Here is a 20,586-nt window from a genome sequence, read left to right on the forward strand (position 1 = left end):
AGGCGCTTCATTCCCTCTCGGTAGTCTCCTGGTATGTTTCTTTTTTTTTTGAGGACATTAAAAAAGCCTCAAATAAGATACGTCAGATAAACTTTTATTTCAGGTCACTCCGTGCAAAAGTAGGTTGTATTTCTTTGAACAGAGACTATATTGAGAATCACCCACCTGGCATCCACAGCACTCTCCACTGTGAGCGGAGTGAAGATCTTCTCCCTTACTGTATCCTGGGGAAACCAACACATCTGTTATCTGACAACGCCTCTCTAATTGTTATAACATAATTACTCAAATCTACAGTCTAGCGTTCGGCTCACTGTCAGTTTGAAGGTGACGGCCCTCTGCAGGCCGTCAGGTGAGACCTGCAGCAGCTCAGCGACCACCCTGATCTCCTGCGCGCTCACCACCGACGCGACCTCCTGACCCTCAGCCTGCAGGGACGCACACCCACGCGTACGGAGGCATACACGCTCATGATCACCGTCATCCATCAACATCCGCGTTATCACTCAGCCGTGAAATTAAATGCATTTAAATGCTTATTTGTGTGTGTGTGTGTGTGTGTGTGTGTGTGTGGCAGAGTGACCTGGTGTGGCTGGAAGTAGACGTTCCCCAGATGAAGGACAGAGGACAGCAGTCTGTAGATGCTGGTTTGATCCTCTGGGGTGAAACACAGGATGTCCATGGCATTCAGCAGACGCCTGAAGTCCTCCCCGTCGTCCTTTCCCTCGATGGTACAATCTCCTCCCTGCACTCGTGTACACACGTTACACAAACGAACACACTGTTATCAACAACAACATACTTAGCCTCAGCTGGTTTAATCACTGCTCTAATTAAGGAGGAACTTATCAGCAGCTGAAAGTCTTGTTTTTTGCAGACGTCTGTGGGTTCAACTTCTCACCTTGATGCAGTGATGCAGAAGCACTCCCCAGAGTGCGTTAGTAAACTGCGACATCATCGGCTGGGCGTGGTAACTGGTGCAATAGTGCACGCGTCTGACCACACTTTTAGCCACGGAGAGCAGTGAAATGTTACTTTTCAGTCTGGTGCCACATTACTGATTAAAAAGCCACATGTGCTTGTACTAGTAACCACCACCTATAACGACGTAATTAGATAAGGATCTTTAATCAGCTTTGGCGTGAGTAACGCGTTGCGTTGTGTTTCATCACATCTCATGAAGTAGTAAGTACAAAGAAATCCAAGAGTCAATCCGGCTCCATGATGGCAACAAGGTGTGCAGGAACACGGACATTTGAGCCACATGAGGGAGCCTGAATGTTCGTATTGTTCTGATAACTGCATCCTACTTATAACGTGCAATCTAATATGAAAGGCTCGCGTTCATGCTGTTTGTTTTACTGATAAAAGAAATCTAAAAAGAATGAGATGACCTGTTCAGCTGCATATTGCATTCATTTCGTCTAGATTATAAAGTATTTAACATGTGTATATGTTTTCAATAAGACATTCAAAAAACAAAGTTGTGATTTATCAAAAGTATACGTCTTCAAAATGTCTGGTTTACTTATTCAAGATAATAAAAGGTGATGCAAACAATTGCTGACTAGCACAAAACTCCAAATACAGCTGATGGGAATGTACTGTATTTTTTTTATTTAGCTGCTAATTATTAATGATCATGAATGTCGGTATCAAATATCAGGAAGATCCATCCAATAGTTGTAGAAACAAAACCAATACTGAGTGCTCTCGGTTGTTAAGTCGTAAACTTTAGGTGAATGCAAGATACTCAGAGACATTTCTTCTCATTATTTTACATTACTTTCTTATTTGTGAAATGTTGGAGTAAGATCATTGGGCTTCGGAAAATGACTCAAACGAAACAATCTGAAGGGTAAAATCCCTCGATGCTTCAACTACTCACAACTCATAGACACATGCAACATGACGAGGTCGTCACGAAAAGACATTGCTTTGTTTGAGGGGTCAAAAGACAATTAAAAAACCATCAATCAGGAACACACAGTAACAAGGTTTCTATGCACTTTGGACAGAAATCAGCAAATTACATTCATCACTCAAAATATCTCAGGTACAGACTCCAGAATAAACAGGTCCTTTACTCTGTATTTGGGTATCGCAATGAGTTTCACGTTTGTGCCATTAATCACTTTGTAAAATAAATGTGACATTTTCAGAAAATTGACCTCTCATTTGTTAATGTGACTATGAAATTAATGACAGTGACCACTCCTTATACCTGTGTGTGTATGTGTGTGTGTTTCAATTTTTGCTGAGCACCTGATTCAGATAGTAGTAAGTCTCAGCTTCCTGCAGATACAGTGAGCGCTTCTCATGAGGTGGAAGACCTGCCAACATCTCATAGAAGATGTGATAGTTCCTCTCCGATTTGGCCTGTGGATGAAAACACACACACACACACACACCATATATAAATTAACTATCACGTAGATTTGTTTGCATTCACAATGAGGAAAGCTCTACAGTTTATATTTGTGATGGTAGATTTCCTGAACTGTAAATAATGCTGCAGAAAAGACAAATAAATGGATGATTGATGAACAGACTGGGCTGTGTAACGATGGAGGGGAACATGTGTGACACCTGTCTTGCTGTCTTCCTCTACAATCTCCTCTTTCTCACGATGACTCATTGGTAAAAAGACTCCACCTGACCTGTGTGTGTGTGTGTGTGTGTGTGTGTGTGTGTGTGTGTGTGTGTTCTTCACCTGAAAGACAATGCGAGACTTCTCCAACAGGTACTGAGACGTTATGGCACCGCTGATTACACCCCTTGTAAATGACACACACACACACACACACACACACACACACACACACACACACACACAAGGTAAGTCTGAGTTAAGTAACAGGTCATGCATGTGTAATGTCCTTGGATTTGTTCTGGTCTAGCAGAAGATCAACTACTCCTCTAACTGTGTCACTGCAACCTGTTAGCATAGCATATTCTCTACTAAGCTCACTCATTTATGTTCGTATGTGTGTGCATGTGTGTGTGTGTGTGTGTGTGTGTGTGTGAAATGTGTGACCAGACGCCTATTCAGAGTTAAACTAACAGGCTGCTTGTTAGCTTTACAAGCACTTGTGTTTATCCCGAAGAAGCTACAGAAAATCTGGACTCTTGTTGTAGACAAATGTCTGATCAGATATGAATGTAAATATTATTTAATTCTAAGCCATGTCATACAGCAACTATGGTGACACATTGCTATAGCAACAATCAATTGTACTATTGAATCATGGGATTAAAAAAGTTGAAAATCTAATTGCATTTTACATATTTCCAGTGTAAAATGCTTTTTTTTAGCTCTATGTTTAATATGATGCCTGTTGTACTCCATAGGAGGAAAATCCTCAATTGCCTTAAACCGCATCATGCATTGGTGTAACTACTGCTACTCCTACTACTCCTACTACTACTACTACTACTACTACTACTACTACTCCTACTACTACTACGACTACTACTCCTACTACTACAACAATAAAGTTCTTCTTGTATTTGAAGCTCAGTGGGGCTAACGATGACCAAGCTTGATTTGGTTTTAATGTGTATTTCTATATCTATGTGATCAAATTCCTTGTTTCAATATTATCTAGATTCTCTACTTTTGTAAAAACTCGAAACAGTCGCTGACGTTTATTCTTTTCATGACAAAAGTTAGTAAAAGTACTCACTCCTCCATGTAGATCTGCGTGTATTTGCCAAAGCGTGAAGAGTTGTCATTGCGCACTGTTTTGGCATTCCCAAAAGACTCCAAAAGAGGCGCGGCCTCCAGGATCTGACCAATCACCACAGACATACAGTACATGTTACCATGGCTACCTTCATGAGGGATGGTGGTCGTCAGTAGAGCAAAAAGCAAGCAGAGGAATACTTTACCTCTATCTGATGGGAGACAGGAAAGTGATAACAGTGTTAGCTTCAATGACCACAGTTTGGACTGTACTTGTCAGCATGCTTGTCCTGATAGATCCTGTGTGTATGTACCTGCTGTGTGACGTTGCATTTGTGATGTATGGCTGTCAAGTAACGTAGGATCAGTTTAGTAGCCTCCGTCTTTCCTGAGCCACTTTCTCCGCTGTAATAACAAAAACAGTTCAGGTGAGTCAAAAGAGGATTTTACACACTGTAAACACACTAACAGCTTTTCATACCTGATCACAATACACTGGTCCTTTTTGGCATCCATCATGGTGGTATATGAGAGACTAGCAATGGCAAAAAGATGGCTGCAACACAATAACAACATTTTTTAATGAAAAAACACATTTGTATTCTCATTGGTTGTATGTGTGTGGCTGTGTTTGTGTGTGAGATGTGAAGTGGTAGTGCAATCCATAACCAAACTCTCCCTTGGCAACCAACCAACAGCTGTGTAATAGGAGCATCCTGCTAACACCTGAGAGTGCTGGCGTTTACACCTCTATTTACCACCATACTGCAGCTCAGATCCCGGCTTACAACACAAGTAGACAGATGTAGTACAACCGTACAATCAGACACAGGGACTCAAAGACTCAAAGGTCACAGTTAAGGTTAGATAGTTTTGTTGGTGTATTTTGTTTAAAACAAAACAAAAAAGCCCTCAGAGAGCTAAATGTGGTAAATAAAGAGAAAATGTTGGACCTAGATATGTTTTAAATTCACGTAGTGATAGGCGATCATTGATAGACGTGGTATATTTTCATTCAAATGACAAAAAAGGGAAAAAATAGGTCTAACATTGCAATGCATCCCTTATTTTTTTTTAGCCAGGGAAAACATAACCTCCTTAATAATTTCCCAAATCTAAAACACACACACACACACACACACACACACACACACACACACACACACACACTCGGGTCTTACGGAGGGTTGTCACTCAGGCCGCGACCTTCATACTGAAGCACCATGTCTGTGCCATAAATGTTGAGCAACTTGTAGGGATTCACAGACACGAGGATGCTGCCTATGTAGGTCTGTGTGGAAGGAAAAAGAGAGACAGAAAAGGACAGGAAGGAGAGCGGATGAGTGGATGTAGAAGGCGATGTCCATGACATTTGATGATATTAGTTATCTAATTTGCATTTTATAAATGAAGCATACATATGCAAGTTCCTGGTCGAAGCGCTTCTTCAGGTTCATCAGAACCGTGGTCTCATTCAGCTCCCTGAAATTAAACACGTACAGAGCACATATTGTCACACTGCAGCAGGATGCCTACACTCACTTGACATCCAATATTAATTACTTTCCATGACATTCAAGACGTCCAAATCAGAGAGAGTTTCTACTTGGCAGGATATAATTGTGGAATAATTTGTCTCGAACTGCTGTTGAAAGGACACAACTATCGAGTGCGGGGGAGTCCTTCGGATGTGAAGAGATGTTTTTGGGTGTTGCGTGTTAATAAAATGCGAGGGATTTATTACTGAACTAAAAAAGTTTTCAAGGATTTTCAAAGCCTGCAGGCACACAAATACACACGCTGTGAATAGTTGGTAGAAGAAACTGAAAAGACATGCATTGCAATGAGCTGTGCTCCTCTACGCTGGAGCAACAAAATGCTTGTAAGTGTGTGACATGAATGATTGTTAGGCTGTTTGTTAGTACTGGATTCTGCTTACGGCAGCTGTGTCATGTCTTCCATTCCCTCTGCCCAGCTTTTCGCCCTGTGGCCTGTTGTGGGCATGCTTAGGATAGAGAAGATCTGAACACACACACACACACACACACACACACACACACACACACACACACACACACACACACACACACACACGGACGGACAGAGAATGGTATGCAATTAGTCCAACACTGGCATGCAACTTTGTCAAAGCTTGAGGGATATTGTGATCAGTTGATGCAGAAATGATATTAAATATGCAGAAAATCAAATATTCTGTTTTGTAAATATTTTGTGGGCCATCCAGTTTCTATGTTGTAAGCATCAGTTATTGCTTGTGTCAATGTCTACATTTCACTGAAAATGAAATCAACTTTCATTAAAATAAACATAGATTTAGCTACCTTGTCATACCAGCTTTGACCAGGTACTCGAGCTCTGTCGGGAGCCCAGTTTGTGTCCTGGATCAGTTCTTCCACCAGTCCAGGTGAGGGTGAATATCCCTCTAACACCCCGTCTTCTCTGTACATGGACCACTTTGACAGATTCTGGACCGTCCCATGTGGTAAAACTCTCTCAGCTGCCCAAACATCTTCCCCTCCTTGCCCTCCACCTCTGGCATTTCTGGCCCAGTGTCCTGAGCTTGGGCCATAGGGTGGAACCACAGCATAGCGGTTATCCTCACCCTGCAGGCCTGTTGGCACCCTGTATGAGGCATAGCGAAGCTGCTGGTTTTGGACGGCTTCATTCAGCCTCGGGATGTGGAACTGGCGTGTGAGAAAAGAGCCATCAGGCAGCCTGTGGAAGAAGGAATTAATCACTTCAATTAAGAACATGTAAAACAGGGTTGTACAACACTGACAAAAATGTAACATTGAAAAGCTTTTGTGTCATTTTGTAATTATGATATATTACAAACAACATTAAACGTTGTTACAACTACTTTTTTTTAATAAAAAAGAGCATGACAAAAAGATAAAGTGTGAAGCCCTGAGAGCAAGAGCGAACGAGATACTGAGGGACCTGTGGTTGAGAAAAGTAGGGAGTTAACCAGAGAGAGAGCAGTGATGAGAGCACAGAGTGACTTAACAAGATAATCAAATACATCATCGGTCGCATTGGCCTAATCCTCACGGTTCTACATATGCACCAACAGAATGTAATTTACTTTTAGTGCTTGGTGCTTTAGGAAAAGGGCTAATCGGTAAAAAGTGAATGTCTAGCTTGAGGCTCGATTTCCCAACAGGTAATTCTGTGCAGCACCTGGACAAGCCTATCTGGTCATTAGTTTATATTTTGAGTGCAGCTCCCCACCTGTATTTGACCTCACGGAGTTCGTCATTCCGCAGCGCAGAGGCAAGATTGGGAGGTTTGGGTTTGGGTGCACCTGACAGGACAGAGTTGTCTGTGAGATGATAGAGACCTGCAGACCGAAGTGCGTGGTTTTGCCTCAGAGCGGATGAAAGGTTGGGCTTCTGTCCAGGGATAACCAGGGCGCCATCAGGGAGATGGTATGATGCATGACGAAGGTTCTCATTCCTAAGAGCCTACAGAACAAGACACCAGGTAGTTATTCAAGGTTATAATCACAATTCCCTGAATAGTTCTAAAGTCTGTAATGGTTGAAATGCAATGTTTGATTTTCCCTGAGTTAGTGAAAAAAGAGACAATAAGGTGCTGCAGCAAAAGTTAAATTAAGGTACATTTAACGTTTAAGGTACCCACTCTAGACAGGTCAGGGCCAACTGGTTTTCGTGGGTCAATGATGATGGTTCCATCAGGCAGGGTGAAGGACACACCCTTTAGATAAGGATTCTGCAGGGCGGCTGTCAGGTTGGGGCTCTTTGGTTTCCTTGGGTCCACTATAATAGTTCCATCTGGGAGGGTGTATGAAGCTCCTCTCAAGGCGGGGTTACTGAGGGCCTAATGTTAAACAAGTGCAATTGCATTAATCATCACTAGAATTAAAGCAGCAGCTTAGTGTATTTGATTACAAATTAATATTAGCAAAACAAGATCTACATAAATTTGTGGGAAGTATTTCAAGTCCCACTATAGACGAGAAAGGAGGAAAGTCTATCAGATCGATAACCACACAAAGTAACAAGTACTGTGAAGGGAAAACATACAAAACCAAAGAGTCTGAACCCATAGCTAACCTTAAACATGTTGGGTGAAATGGGTCTATTGGGGTCGTGGACACCTTCTGGCAGTGAGAAGGTGGCGCTCCGCAGGGCAGAGTTTTGAAGGGCGCCGGAGAGGTTTGGAGACAGAGGTTTCCGTGGATCAATGATGATTGTACCATCGGGCAGGGTGTAAGATGCAATTTTCAAGTAAGGGTTCTGAAGTGCTGCTGAAAGGTTCGGGGACTTCGGTGTCTTGGAGTCAATGACAATGGTACCATCGGGGAGAGAATAGGAGGCTTCACGCAAAGCTGGGTTGTTTAGGGCCATGGCCAGGTTTGGGGAAATGGGTTGCTGAGTGAGCAGAGCAAGAAAAATATTCATCAGCTTCAAATAATAAATGGTTAACAATATTAGGGAGAGTGAAGAAAGGAATACAACATTACTTGCTGTCTCGGGTCTATAATGGTGCCATCGGGGAGAGTATATGTAGCAGTCCTGACATCCTGGTTCCGAAGTGCTCTTGAAAGGTTAGGAGACATGGGCCTCTGGGGGATACGTTGGTCCTGTGTAGGTGGGAGGGGAACGTAATACAGGAGAGTACAACTGTAATAAAACAATTTGTGTTACTCCATGTGTAAACAAACATACATGACAGGCTGTATAGTCATTTTGACATGTTCCACCTATACCTACCCTGATAACTGATCCATCGGGCAAGGTGTACGAGGCTCCACGGACTTGTTGGTTTTGCAAGGCATGGCCGAGCAACGGGGAGGAAGGTGAAGCTGCATATGGTGACACCAAGGTTCCATCTGGCAGCCGGTACGATGCCTGCATTAACTGTGGGTTTCGCAAGGCACTTCCTAACATTGGTGAAGAGGGTGGTGGGGGTCCATATGGGGACCGTCTAAGTTGCATAGGGGTCTGATAAGATGCTTTGCGTAAGTTTGGGTTCTGTTGAAGAGCATTATGAAGCTGAGGCCCAGCTGGTGCATAGGGGTTACGGCGTTGCATCATAGGGGATCTTATAGATGAGACATTCTGCAAATGAGAACGGTTCTGTAGGGCATCATGAAGCAGTGGTGATGGGCCAGGCTCAGAGATGTAATCATATGGAGTCACAACAGTTGGTCCGTATGATGAACGGATCTGTGGAACCTGATAAGAAGCCACACCTCTTAGTGCCTCACCATGTCTCATGGCTCCAGAAAGCATTGGAGTGGAAGGTACAGATGAGGCATATGGAGACTGAGGGCGCTGAAGTGGAGACGCATAGGAGGCTTCTCTCACTGCCTGATTTTGCAGAGCTCCAGACAGCATTGGGGAAGAAGGGGGCATAGGCTGCTTATAAGGGGACATTGGCCTTTGCATAGGTGAAACATAAGATGCATCCAGTATAGCTTGATTCTGCAAAGCATGAGACAGCATTGGAGATGAAGGAGCCATAGGCTGCTCATAAGGGGACATTGGCCTTTGCATAGGTGAAACATAAGATGCATCCAGTATAGCTTGATTCTGCAAAGCATGAGACAGCATTGGAGATGAAGGAGCCATAGGCTGCTCATAAGGGGACATTGGCCTTTGCATAGGTGAAACATAAGATGCATCCAGTATAGCTTGATTCTGCAAAGCACGAGACAGCATGGGAGATGAAGGAGCCATAGGCTGCTCGAAAGGGGACATTGGTCTCTGCAGAGAGGAAACATAGGACGCATCCCGAATTACCTGGTTTTGCATTGCACCGGACAGCCTAGGAGATGATGGAGGATAAGGTTCTACATATTCTGTAACCATCCCACCCATATCTACCATCTGGGCTGGCTCTGGGCCGAAGGGAGAAGCGAAAGACGCCTGTCTGATACTCTGGTTCTGCAAAGCACCAGATAACATAGGAGAAGAGGGGGCGTGAAACTGATGCGATGGCTCACTATAAGGATCAGCATAGGGGCCAGACACATACGTTTCTGGTGCATAATTGGGTGGGTGGGCAGATCGAGGGGGCAAAAGAAGGGAGGACTGACGAGAAAGTTGAGGAGAGAAGTGTGGGGATACAGGCTGTTGCATGTGTTTAAGGGAGGGCTGCGGTGAGGCAGGAGGCATCCTTCTTATAGAATGCTGGGCCCTGAGGGGACGTCCTCGAGCCACAGGGCGAGGGTGAAATCGACCAGATTCTCTCCTCTGGGGAGCACGGTGGACCATGTGAGGGGAGTGGAAAGGGGAGGAAAGGGAGGACTCCACGGTGAGAACAGAAGACCTATTGCTTCGTATTGAGGAAGGACGGAATGGACGTACATTCTGGGTGGGTGGGGGCATTGGACGCCCTCGGAGACCCATTGGTGAGGGCCTGACGGTACCTAAAGGAACATTTCCCCCCATCCTGGGCCGGGCCAATGGTGTAGGGTCCCTGAGCAGCCGAGTTGAGCGACGAGACAGTGTCGGAGATGATGGGCCAGGCCGCGGTCCTGTAGGGGACAAACTCCGACGAGATAGGGAGGGAGAGGGAGATGGTCTTCTACTGAGCTGTGGAGAGCGAGGGGGAGATACATGACCAGGGGAGAAGGAAGGGGAGGGTCGACCATGTATCTTCCTTCCCGCAAATGGGCTGCGGGCCGGAGTAGGGGAGGCTGGAGGACTTCGCCTCCTCATGGACGCACGGGGCGAGGAAGGTGGAGAACGTTGTCTCATTGACGCTCTTGGTGAGGGTGGAGGACTTCGCCGGATCATGGAGACACGGGTAGAATGAGGGGGGGAGGGTCCTCGAGCCATGGGAGATTGTGATCTCTGAGATTGCATTCTATGACGGACATGGGGGGAGGCAGGTGGTGAGATTTGTCTCGACATAACAGAGGGGGGTCTTTGGACATTTATGAAGCCATTCCTTATGGATGGTTGTGGGGAGGGGCTGCGTCTCTGTGAAAGCATAGGGGAGGGTACTGGGGAGGCCATACCAGAAGGATGGCGCTGCATCTGTGGGGAGGGCATGATGACAGAGCGGCGGGATGGAGTCGGAGAGGGTTTCAGGCGCCGTGCAGCACCGGGGGACATACTTGCTTGCTTAATAATCATGGCAGTTGGAGTAGGGATCACTGAGCTATAACCCTGTTGCTGTGGCATCATCATCGGGTCCATCATCATTTGCTGTCGTAAAAAATAAATAAAAATAAATAAATTGAAAACCAAAAAAGCTAAGACAGCATACATTTCGCAAAAATGGGGTAGCAGTGCTGAATATGTATTGACATTGGAGGGAAAATGTATGGTATTACAACATGAATACAACAGTCCACCTTTTTGAAAATAAGTTCTGCAAACTGGCAAATCTCCACTACAGTTATGATTTTGAGGACCACATATCAAGAATGCATTTCACTGCTGTGATCGTGAAGTGTGGAAGACTGGAGGACATTTAATAAAGGTACAGATAAATTCTTTGTATGTCTTTGTGTTTGTTGTTGTTTTGCAAAAGAATAGCTTGGATGCAGGGTAGTTTTTCTAAATACAGTTATTCCAGCATGTACATAGGATTTATTTTAATAACTAAAATGTGACCTGCTTGAAGCCTACACTGTGAAGCTGTATTATCTCGGAAAAAATAAGTATCAGATTGGGATTAGGGGCAAAATAACTTGATCTGGCCATCCCTAATTGTCAGTTAATGCAAAAACAGTATTAAGTAAGAGCAAACTCTATATTTGGTGCTCATGGTGAGAATGTAATCAAGATGTTTGTTTCATTGGCTGTTGAGTAGCCACAAATATTCCGACTCAACTCATATAAATGTGTGTTTTATTCACTCCAGTATTACTATCACTCATTTACTTGTGCTGTACTTTTAGATTTCACTACCTAAAGCTAACAATGGTGGATAATTTTCTTAGTTTTAGGATTGCGTTTTCACATGTCCACCCCAGATTATATACAGAAATCAGGTTGAAAGTCTAAAAAGTTGCGCTAAAGAGTATAGTTAGACAAAATCAATGAGACAACAGAGCTAGAATTACCTGTGGTGAAATAATTTGCGGAGACATCATCTGTTGCTGCGACAACATCATCTGCTCTTGTGGTGACATCATTTGTTGTGGCATCATCTGTTGCTGTGGCAGTAGATTGTATGATGGCATCATTTGGGCAGACATATTTTGTTCTTGCTGTAACATCATCTGCTGCTGCGGTGACAACCTCTGCTGCTGTGGTGACATCATCTGCTGCTGGGGTGACATCCTCTGCTGCTGTGGTGACATCATCTGTTGCTGCGGTGACATCATTTGTGGGGGCATCATCATTTGGTCTTGAGGGGACAACATGGTTTGTTGTTGAGAAAACATAATTTGTTCTTGAGGCGACATCATCATCTGTTGCTGCGGGGACATTCCCATTGGCTGCTGCATTGACATCATGTCACCAAACTGACCTGGTGCAAGAGGATACTGGTCTTCATACTGGATTTCTGACATGTCTTCAAATTCTGGATCGGGTGGCAAAGTAGGTGCAGGGTGCAGGGACACATCGAGACGCTCTTTCCCAAACAGGCGCACTTGGGGTCTCGGAACTCTGAATGTCATCTCCCCTCCCTGAAGTCCACCGGTATCGTCCCCACGTTGATCATACTGGTCTGCATACTGGTCCCCATACAGGCCCTGAACCTGATCCATCCCTTGCCCTCCTAAGCCAGAGAACTGCTGCCCCCCTTGTGGGAACCCCATTGCCTGCTGGGAGCTGTAGTCTTGGTAGAGCATGCCTGCATCATTATAACTGAGCTGATGGTCTGGAGGAACCCCCCCTTGCATTCCCATCATTGCTGCATAAGGGTCCTCATAGTAACCTGCCTGCCCGGTGTCATAGTAACCCCTCTGCTCATCGCTGTAGTAAACCCCTTGACCGCTTTCATCGTAATAACCCTGAGCCTGAGGGTCAAGGAAGCCATCTAACGCTCCACCATACACAAGGTCCTCGCCCGTGAGTGCATAGTAGTCCAGACCCTCGTCACCGTACGCCGCCATTGCCTGCTGTTGCTGCTGGTAGTTGTCATAGTAGCCTTGAGCGGCGGCATAAGGGTCATAGTAGTCCCCCATGCCATCATCATAAAGACCACCTTCATAATATTCTGCATTTGGATCATAGAGTCCTTCTTCCTCATAGTAACCCAGGTCTTGATAGTCTGCTACCCCATTTTCATAGTAACCAAACTGAGCCTCACCATAATCGCCATAACCATCGTCGTAGCCTCCGTAACCTTTCTGGCCAACTGAATGTTGACGGTCATATCCATAAGCCTCCTCCTCAGGCTCGTAACCGTTGTTTTGGTAACCGGCGTATCGGCTTCGTGCCGCGCCGTGGTGCCCTTTATTTCCTTGCATTTTAGTGGACAGGAAGCGTTTGGTCAGCCAGTTAGTTGCTGCTGCAACCTTACCCAGCAACGCACTTGAGTTCTTGAAGTCCTCAGGAGGCCCGTTGCCATTCTTCTTTCCAAATGCGTTTTTGAAGAAGCCCCCCTTCTTCTCTTTCCCTCCCAGACGAAGCAGCATATAAGTTGGCTTCTTCCCATCATTTTCCTTCGCTTTGTCGTCCTTCTCTTTGTTCTTCTTTTTGCTGGCCTTGAACCTCATCATGAACCGAGAGGTGTTCTTCAGCATGGACTTGCGTCGTTTCTTTTTTTTCTCCGCGAGGCGGGTCTTTCTCTTCCCCAACCCCAGGAACAAACGTGATGTACTTTTCAGCTTCTTCCTGCTGTTCCTGCGCCTCTTGAAGCCAGAAAACTTCATGAACATCGTGGACATGTTCTTCAGACCTTTCTTTGGGATTTCCTTTATTGGAAGCTGTGGAGCTTCTTCTTTCTTTTTGCCTTTCTTCTTCTTTGCATCAGCATCCGATTTCCCACCTTTATGGTGGCCGTCTTTCGATTTCTTTTTGCCGTAATCCTCTTCTTCATAGTCATCCTCCTCGTCGTAGTCCTCATCCTCCTCGTCATCTTCTGAATCCCCACGTTTAGACTTTCCCCCTTTCTTTCCCTTGGCCCCTTTGCCTCCTCGGCCCTTCTTTTTCCTGTCATCTTCTGAGTCTTCCTCCTCTGAGTCACTGAACTCTTCGTCCTCTTCCTCATCACTCAGGAGCTCTTCCTCATCCTCTTCGGATTCCACTTTCTTACCTTTTCCTTTTCCTTTCTTTCCATCATCTTTCCCCTTGGGTGGCTCCTCCTTTCCCTTCTTGCCCCCCTTCTTGTCATCTTTCCCGCCTTTCTTATCATCTTTACCTCCTTTCTTATCATCCTTACTGGGTTTCTTGTTGTCTTTTCCTCCCTTTTTGTCATCCTTCCCTTTTGTTTCCTCCTCTTTCTTTTTCTCTGGTTCAGGTTTTCCACCCTTCTTTGCATCCTTCTTGGGGTCTTTCTTGGGCATTTTCACAAGTGGCTAGGCGCACACCATGCCCTCTCTTTAGGATGCTGTAAACCTTCAAACACACAAACACAAATATTAAATGCACACTGGGCGGAAGGCAACGCTGTATTTTAGGTTTAAAATAAAGAAATTATTACGTGATGTGTAAAGAAAATACAGTAACGTGAGTCTGACCTTTAAAATATTCCTTGGCTAGATATGCCTAGTTGACTTTGCGCAAGCGCTATATGCAGGTTCTGATTGAGGACAGGTCCACCTGGCCAAAGCAGTTCCACACTGCTCAAATCTGGTCCCCATGAAGGCCCCTGTCCAGACGTAGAACTAAATGTCAGCAATCTTTATACCCCAAACACACACACACACACACACACACACACACACACACACACACACACACACACACACACACACACACAGAGACGCATGCATGTAAACACAAACTCTAGCAATGACTCAATGAAACAAAGTAGTTAAGTAAACGTTGGTCTTCATATCACTGCCACATCCAGGAACTATGTCTAGTCAGTGCTTATGTCATGGCCCCACAAACTGTTACAAACTGTTTTAAACTGCAATCTACCGTGGTACCAAATGATCTCCAAGCCCTCCTTCACTGCAAACTCTCTAATCCCTATCTCATTTTTTGAACACACCACCCTGAGCATCTCTAGTCTGAGAGCGCTCTGACTCTTGCATAGAGTTATACGACCCCTATCAAGAGATTGCAATCTATACCCATGAATGTCCAGCTCTATTACAGGTTTGCAGTCAAAGTGGTCAATGGGTCAGAACTCTAAACACATTCTCGAAATCTATATCTGCTTATGTAAGCATAGCATTAACTGTATTATGAAGCATAACTTCACGACGAATACTTATGTCTAATTTATACTTCTGTGGAAAAGCTTGCAAAGAGATTCCGCAGAGCCACATGGATAGTTTGCAGAAGTTTTAACTTGACATCAGAGCTAGCAGGTGGGATACAACAACAACCTTATTAATCCTAGACACAGGAGATCCTCTTTACCACCCAACTCCATTTTTTCCCAGCCATGGAGTTGTCTTGGGGCGAAACTAATGAATGCAAAGGTGCACAGCTGCAATTCAGGCATTACAAAAGTGATTTTCAGTGGTTTTACAGATTTACACACAGTATGATCCCTGCAGCTTTGCTTGCTGTCAAATTGGATACAAACATTAAAACCACACAAACGAAAAACATGCATCTGTCCCTCCAGCTCAAGCTCTACTCTGTAGGCCAAGTCTTTCTCCTCGAGAGTCGCAGTAAAAGACTCAGTCCTGTGGCAGCGTCACCACACTCATTCACCAAGGCAGCTTTCCATCATAGTCACCTCCACATTCAATGACAAATAGTACAGAAAAGCGAGTGCTGGTCGCCAGAATCTCTGCTGTCTTCAAATTTGTTGCGTCCTTGCCGTAGGTGTCTTCAGTAAGGATAAAAAAAAAAAAAACTGAAGCAAAAAAAACCTGAAAAAGTCTTTAAGTCAAACTCAGCTTCTTCCTTTGACCTACTCTGTCCTCTGTTGCTCACTACAACACGTTCTCTCACTCAGCACAGCGCTCTGTTCACACTGCCCTCCTCAGAGTGTGACAGCTAGTGTGTGCACGAGTGAGTGTGTGTGTGTTCGAGGGAGAAAGAGAGAAGGGCAGATGGGTTGCCTGTTTGTGTGTATCTGTGTGCGTTTGCATGTGCGCGTATGTGTACGTGTTTGAGTGCAACTGAGGAGTTCCTTGTGGCGGGTCGTAGAAGGAGTCTTAATTTGTCATCTGGCTCTATAGGTGAAACTCGAGAGCGTTGGGTGGCTGAGGGGGCGGGGCATAAATAATACAAAAGGTAGAGCGAGAGAGAGAGATAGAGAGAGAGAGACATGGGATGCAGAATATAAGACTGAATGAACAGTAAGATGTCTTCAAGTCTGCTATTACCAACCTGTAACTTCTTTATTGATGCGTTGCATTTACGCTTATGCAGAAGAGAAGTCACGTACACACACCTTTATGTTATCTGACCGTAAATCAACTCCTCCTCTTTTTCCAGAGTAACATACACTGTCAAGTGTGTGTGTGTGTGTGTGTGTGTGTGTGTGTGTGTGCATGTGTGTGTATATGAGCGAAGATAAGTGACGCATCATTCTAAAAAAAGAAATTGTAAGATTATCAATATGAAAAATGCAGGCAGCCACCAACGTCCACATACGTAACAGCAGGAGAAAGAGCAGAGGCAGGAGAAACACCCACTTGTAGATATATGACGTCTTCACTCTGGTTATCAATAACGAAGGAATGACTCTCTCAAACACACACACACACACACACACACATACACACACACACACATGCACGCACACACTCACACACACACAGCCAGTGAAGGATCGGTAACAGAGCTGTGATTATTAGTGCCATCATCCAAATTATTCCTCTTCCAGAGGGAAGGGGTCCGATTGCCAGATCTGTCCTGCTACAGGGTATAGGTATCGGGTTGCCAGATCCTGATCTTTGGTCCTGGTGTGTAAGTCTATCTGATCATTACCAAGCAGCAAAGAGCACATGTCGTGAATGTGTGTGTGTGTGTGTGTGTGCGCACAGTGCAATCGTATGTCTTTGAGTGGGTGCACATGTGCATAAAAAGACGGAGAACATAATGAAAGAGCATTTTTTCCTGGATTTCCCGCGGTTTCCCTTTAACCATACATCTGCCTTTGAAGCAAAATGAAAAGACCCTATCAAACGTGAAAAGGCCTGAGTAGCAGCCAGTCTCCGTCTTCCCAAAGCAATCGCTGCTGGCAGGTGGCCCTCCATCTTTTGAAAGAATTTGTAGAGAAGAGACAACACAGAGAAACTGGGATACAAGCCCAGGAGAGAAAAGCAGACTTATGACAGAAGTGGACTTGATGAGGCTCATCAAAAGCATTCAGGTCCCGAGGGGGAGCAGAAGACCATCTTTGTCATTTCACACACACACTTTACACACACACACACACACATGAAGCAATCTGCTGCTATCTAGTGGACCAGCATTACACCTGCAGCACTCTTAATAGTTTGGCGTTGGTTGGTTCAGGTAGGTTTACAGGCCTGCAGCAAGTGTGAGGCTTGCATAACACAAAGCAATTACCTAAGCATTTTGCATTGTTTTTCCATGATTTAATATAGTCTCATAATGAGTACAAATGAGATACAGTATGTAGTTTAACTCTAGGACAAACATTTATCTTGCAGGAAGTAGATACACCAAAGTGTGCAGGCAAAGGGAGCAAGGGGGGAGGGAGGAGGAGTGAGTGAGTGAGTGCACTCAAAAATAACCCTACCTTTCCTCCGGGACGCCCACGCTGGAGCTCCGTGGTCACGTTTCCCCTTCATCTTATAGGTCAAAGAGGAACGAAATAAAAAAACGAAAAACACCCAAAACACTGAAACTGCAACACATTTGAAGCACTCAACACGGTTCCCTCCTCACCTCTGCCGCTCGCTCCTCAGCCGGGACTCCCGGCGCAGAGACAGCAGGGGTCGGTCAGTGGAGAGGAAAAGTGTGCCACCGGGAACGGAGGATGAATATTTAACGACTGCTATTCTTCGGTGACCGGCCGGGGGCTTGAGTTCCACACGCTCCGGTGAGAACTGATGAGCACCGCGGGTGGGCCGAGTCGGTCATACACGCTGATACACACTGATGTACAATTAAATAAACACGGTAGGCAAACTTTAAATGTGGAACATTCGTGTGTTTTTTTTGTATTTTAGCCACATTTTTGCTTGTTTTACAAACACTATTTTGCCTAACGGCTGAAATATATAGCCTAGCTTAATTCCTGTGAAGTTAGCATTAAGTTAGAAATAAGATGGCGTTTCCTCCACTACCTGACTGTTGGCCAGAAGTTTAGCGTTAGTTATTAGTGTTTAATAAAGGTTGTGGACTTTTACCATTTCCGCTAATGCGGACTGAACAAGATGGCGAAATAAGCGTCTCAACGGTTAAAACCAAACGGCAACGGTTGAGGGTGAGAGCGGCCTCTAGAAACGTGTCAGTCAACGTCTCTCTCTCTCTCTCTCTCTCTCTCTCTCCACATGAACAATTCTTCCGCTGCCCGCCAGATGGACCCGCGCGCCAACAAACAAACGGCAGAGAGCCACAAACTGCTGCATCTCAGTCACTCCATAACCTCGACGACCTTGCCGTCTACCCCACATGACCGGCTGGCTGCCGGTATCAAAACAGGTTTTTGGGGCTTTGATATCGAACCAACTGTGGAGACACGATGCAAGGACCTCGCAGTGTTTTTGTTTTTTTGGTTAAAAACAAGCCTTTGCGCTACGTTTGAGCTATTTTTAGCGCTGTGCCTGAAACAGGGATTTACATAGACTTCAACGAATAAGATACATTTGCAGTGTTTTGGGTCGACACACTTAATATACTGTTGACATGTTGCAGCTGGCAGCCAAAAGTCTCGGTCAGTGCAGGCAGCATTCCAACCTGCCAGCTTGTTTTCCAACCAAAAACCAGGTCACTGCTTTTTCTTTTTTCGTGCACCGACAGCATCATAATCAATTATGCTACTTAAACAGCTGCTTGAAAATACAGCCACCAATGTGCAATAACATAAGCCAAGCTCTCTTTTTTTATTCATACCATATATTAGAATAAATCAGTGTTTCCCAGTCTGGTGGTCCAGACTCCCTGAAGGGGTCGTGAGAAGATAAATTGGATCCGAAAACAGAAGAAAAACAACATTTTTATGCTCCAAAACATGGGACTCTCCTCCAGACAACATGTTTAGTTTTCTCTTGTAAATTACTGGATCAATTTACTTATTCACTCTGAAAAATATTTAAATTAAATACTCTATATTAATTTAACCTAATGGTTGAAGTGCTCACAACTGTGTTATCAGTGACAAGGGGCAGCACGTAGTCTGATTTCATTTTAAAGGGGTGACAAGCCCCAAGAAAATTGAGAATCACAGGAGGAGAGTAATGACAGCTGAAGGCGTCATTCCTTTTCTTTCTCCGTGGTTCTGTAGTTATTTTCCACAGCTACAGGGTAGTAGCCATGCTCTCTGGAAGCCAGCCTTACCGGAATTATTTCGATTTTCTTAACGGCAGTGTTGCAAACAGGAGTTGCTGCTCGAAATTGTGTTCCCCCCCCCCCCCCTAACAGCTTGCTTAGGGCACTGAAACATTAAATATCCGTAATACTTGGCATGTGCCATGGCCCCTTGTCCAGCTCTAGGGGCCCCATGAATCATTCAAGGAAAGCAAAGGCCTTATCCTTCAGGAACAAGCTACTTTTTTTCGAATAACATTTCAGAGCCTTGTCTCAGGAAAGTAGTGATGTTGCAGTAGGTGTAGAGCTAGACCTGCATTATTATTTGAGTAAAGACATATTACAGAAGAGACATGCTGGTGATGTAAATAGCATTAAACTTGTAAAAAAAAAAGCCAATACTGGTTAGGTGAAAGCTGAAAAAGTGTCTCAGGCTCACTGCTGCCGGGTTTTGGAATGGATGCGGTCGAGAGCTTTCCCACTATCAGGCACCGCTGGTTGGATGGCAGGCAACAGATCGGTGAGCAGAGCACCAACATTATTCTTTCCTCCTGAAGGAGTGTGGAGCTGAAACAGCTGCTCCGAGACACCCGGTCTCTGCAGCAGGTCCGAGGGAAAGCTCCCACCAGTGAGACCTGTGCATGTGTGTCATTGTCTGTGTGTTGAATGAGTAAGAGAACGACAATGCACAAATGCATAGATAGATACAGTAGATAGATAGTGTTAGAAAAACTGAAAAGCAGCAGGGTACATCCATCTTCAGCCACTTGACAGGCTCCAGCTGGATAGGCCGGATAGTGGAGGATAGCGTAGCTGCTGGACTAGCGAGAGCCCTGCTGTGTGTCCATCAGTTTCAAATAATCCCTGCGGCTGCTGAAGTATCCTTGAGTCCAATTTTCAACCCCTTCCCATTCAGAGACACACCTGACTGCGGTTTCACTCCAAACTACAGTGATATATTCCTGTCACTCACAAATGTATTTTTTGTGCATCTGTCTTTTAGCCACAGTCCAACCGAACCCCTCAGCAATGGTGCAAGCATGGACCCGGCCTGCAGAGTCCGCAGGCACCACATCCCCTCTCATCCAAGATGGATATAGTAAGGGTTTGTTTGTTTGTCAGTGTGTGAGGGGGGGGGAGAAGGTTTGGGTTAGTCGACATTGACAAATAGCCTTAAATACGATAAGAAGCTGCATCCGTTGATCAGATGAACTGTCTAAAGAATTTATGGCAGCAGATCGTATTTTTAAGTGCATAGAGAATTTTAAGAGCTTTACAGGGCAAAAATGTAAAATATTTGTATGAAGGGAAGTCATACAAAACTTCAAACTGCTGTAAAGAGCAACACAGGAAATTCTACCAACCTTGATCAAGAGA

The 20,586-nt window shown here is 44.8% G+C and overlaps 1 protein-coding gene across 1 annotated transcript in view; it reads right to left on the reverse strand.

Annotated features, from left to right (window-relative positions):
• The window catches only part of myo15ab (myosin XVAb), a gene marked incomplete at both ends in the record, with an annotated part of 44,388 nt that extends 30,244 nt beyond the window's left edge, over positions 1–14,144 (reverse strand). The window contains 19 exons of the mRNA XM_079219055.1: positions 166–224; positions 315–428; positions 584–745; positions 2,266–2,379; positions 2,714–2,777; positions 3,687–3,790; positions 4,000–4,090; positions 4,167–4,241; positions 4,867–4,976; positions 5,104–5,167; positions 5,625–5,707; positions 6,028–6,421; positions 6,938–7,170; positions 7,349–7,546; positions 7,783–8,100; positions 8,193–8,312; positions 8,443–9,220; positions 9,431–10,887; positions 11,751–14,144. Of these exons, the coding sequence (XP_079075181.1) occupies positions 166–224; positions 315–428; positions 584–745; positions 2,266–2,379; positions 2,714–2,777; positions 3,687–3,790; positions 4,000–4,090; positions 4,167–4,241; positions 4,867–4,976; positions 5,104–5,167; positions 5,625–5,707; positions 6,028–6,421; positions 6,938–7,170; positions 7,349–7,546; positions 7,783–8,100; positions 8,193–8,312; positions 8,443–9,220; positions 9,431–10,887; positions 11,751–14,144 (6,932 nt within the window). The remainder of the gene's footprint in view (positions 1–165; positions 225–314; positions 429–583; positions 746–2,265; positions 2,380–2,713; positions 2,778–3,686; positions 3,791–3,999; positions 4,091–4,166; positions 4,242–4,866; positions 4,977–5,103; positions 5,168–5,624; positions 5,708–6,027; positions 6,422–6,937; positions 7,171–7,348; positions 7,547–7,782; positions 8,101–8,192; positions 8,313–8,442; positions 9,221–9,430; positions 10,888–11,750) is intronic.
• Positions 14,145–20,586: the final 6,442 nt, after the last annotated feature.

Source organism: Taurulus bubalis, assembly GCF_910589615.1.
Source record: "Taurulus bubalis genome assembly, chromosome: 6".
NCBI classification, from domain to species: domain Eukaryota; kingdom Metazoa; phylum Chordata; class Actinopteri; order Perciformes; family Cottidae; genus Taurulus; species Taurulus bubalis.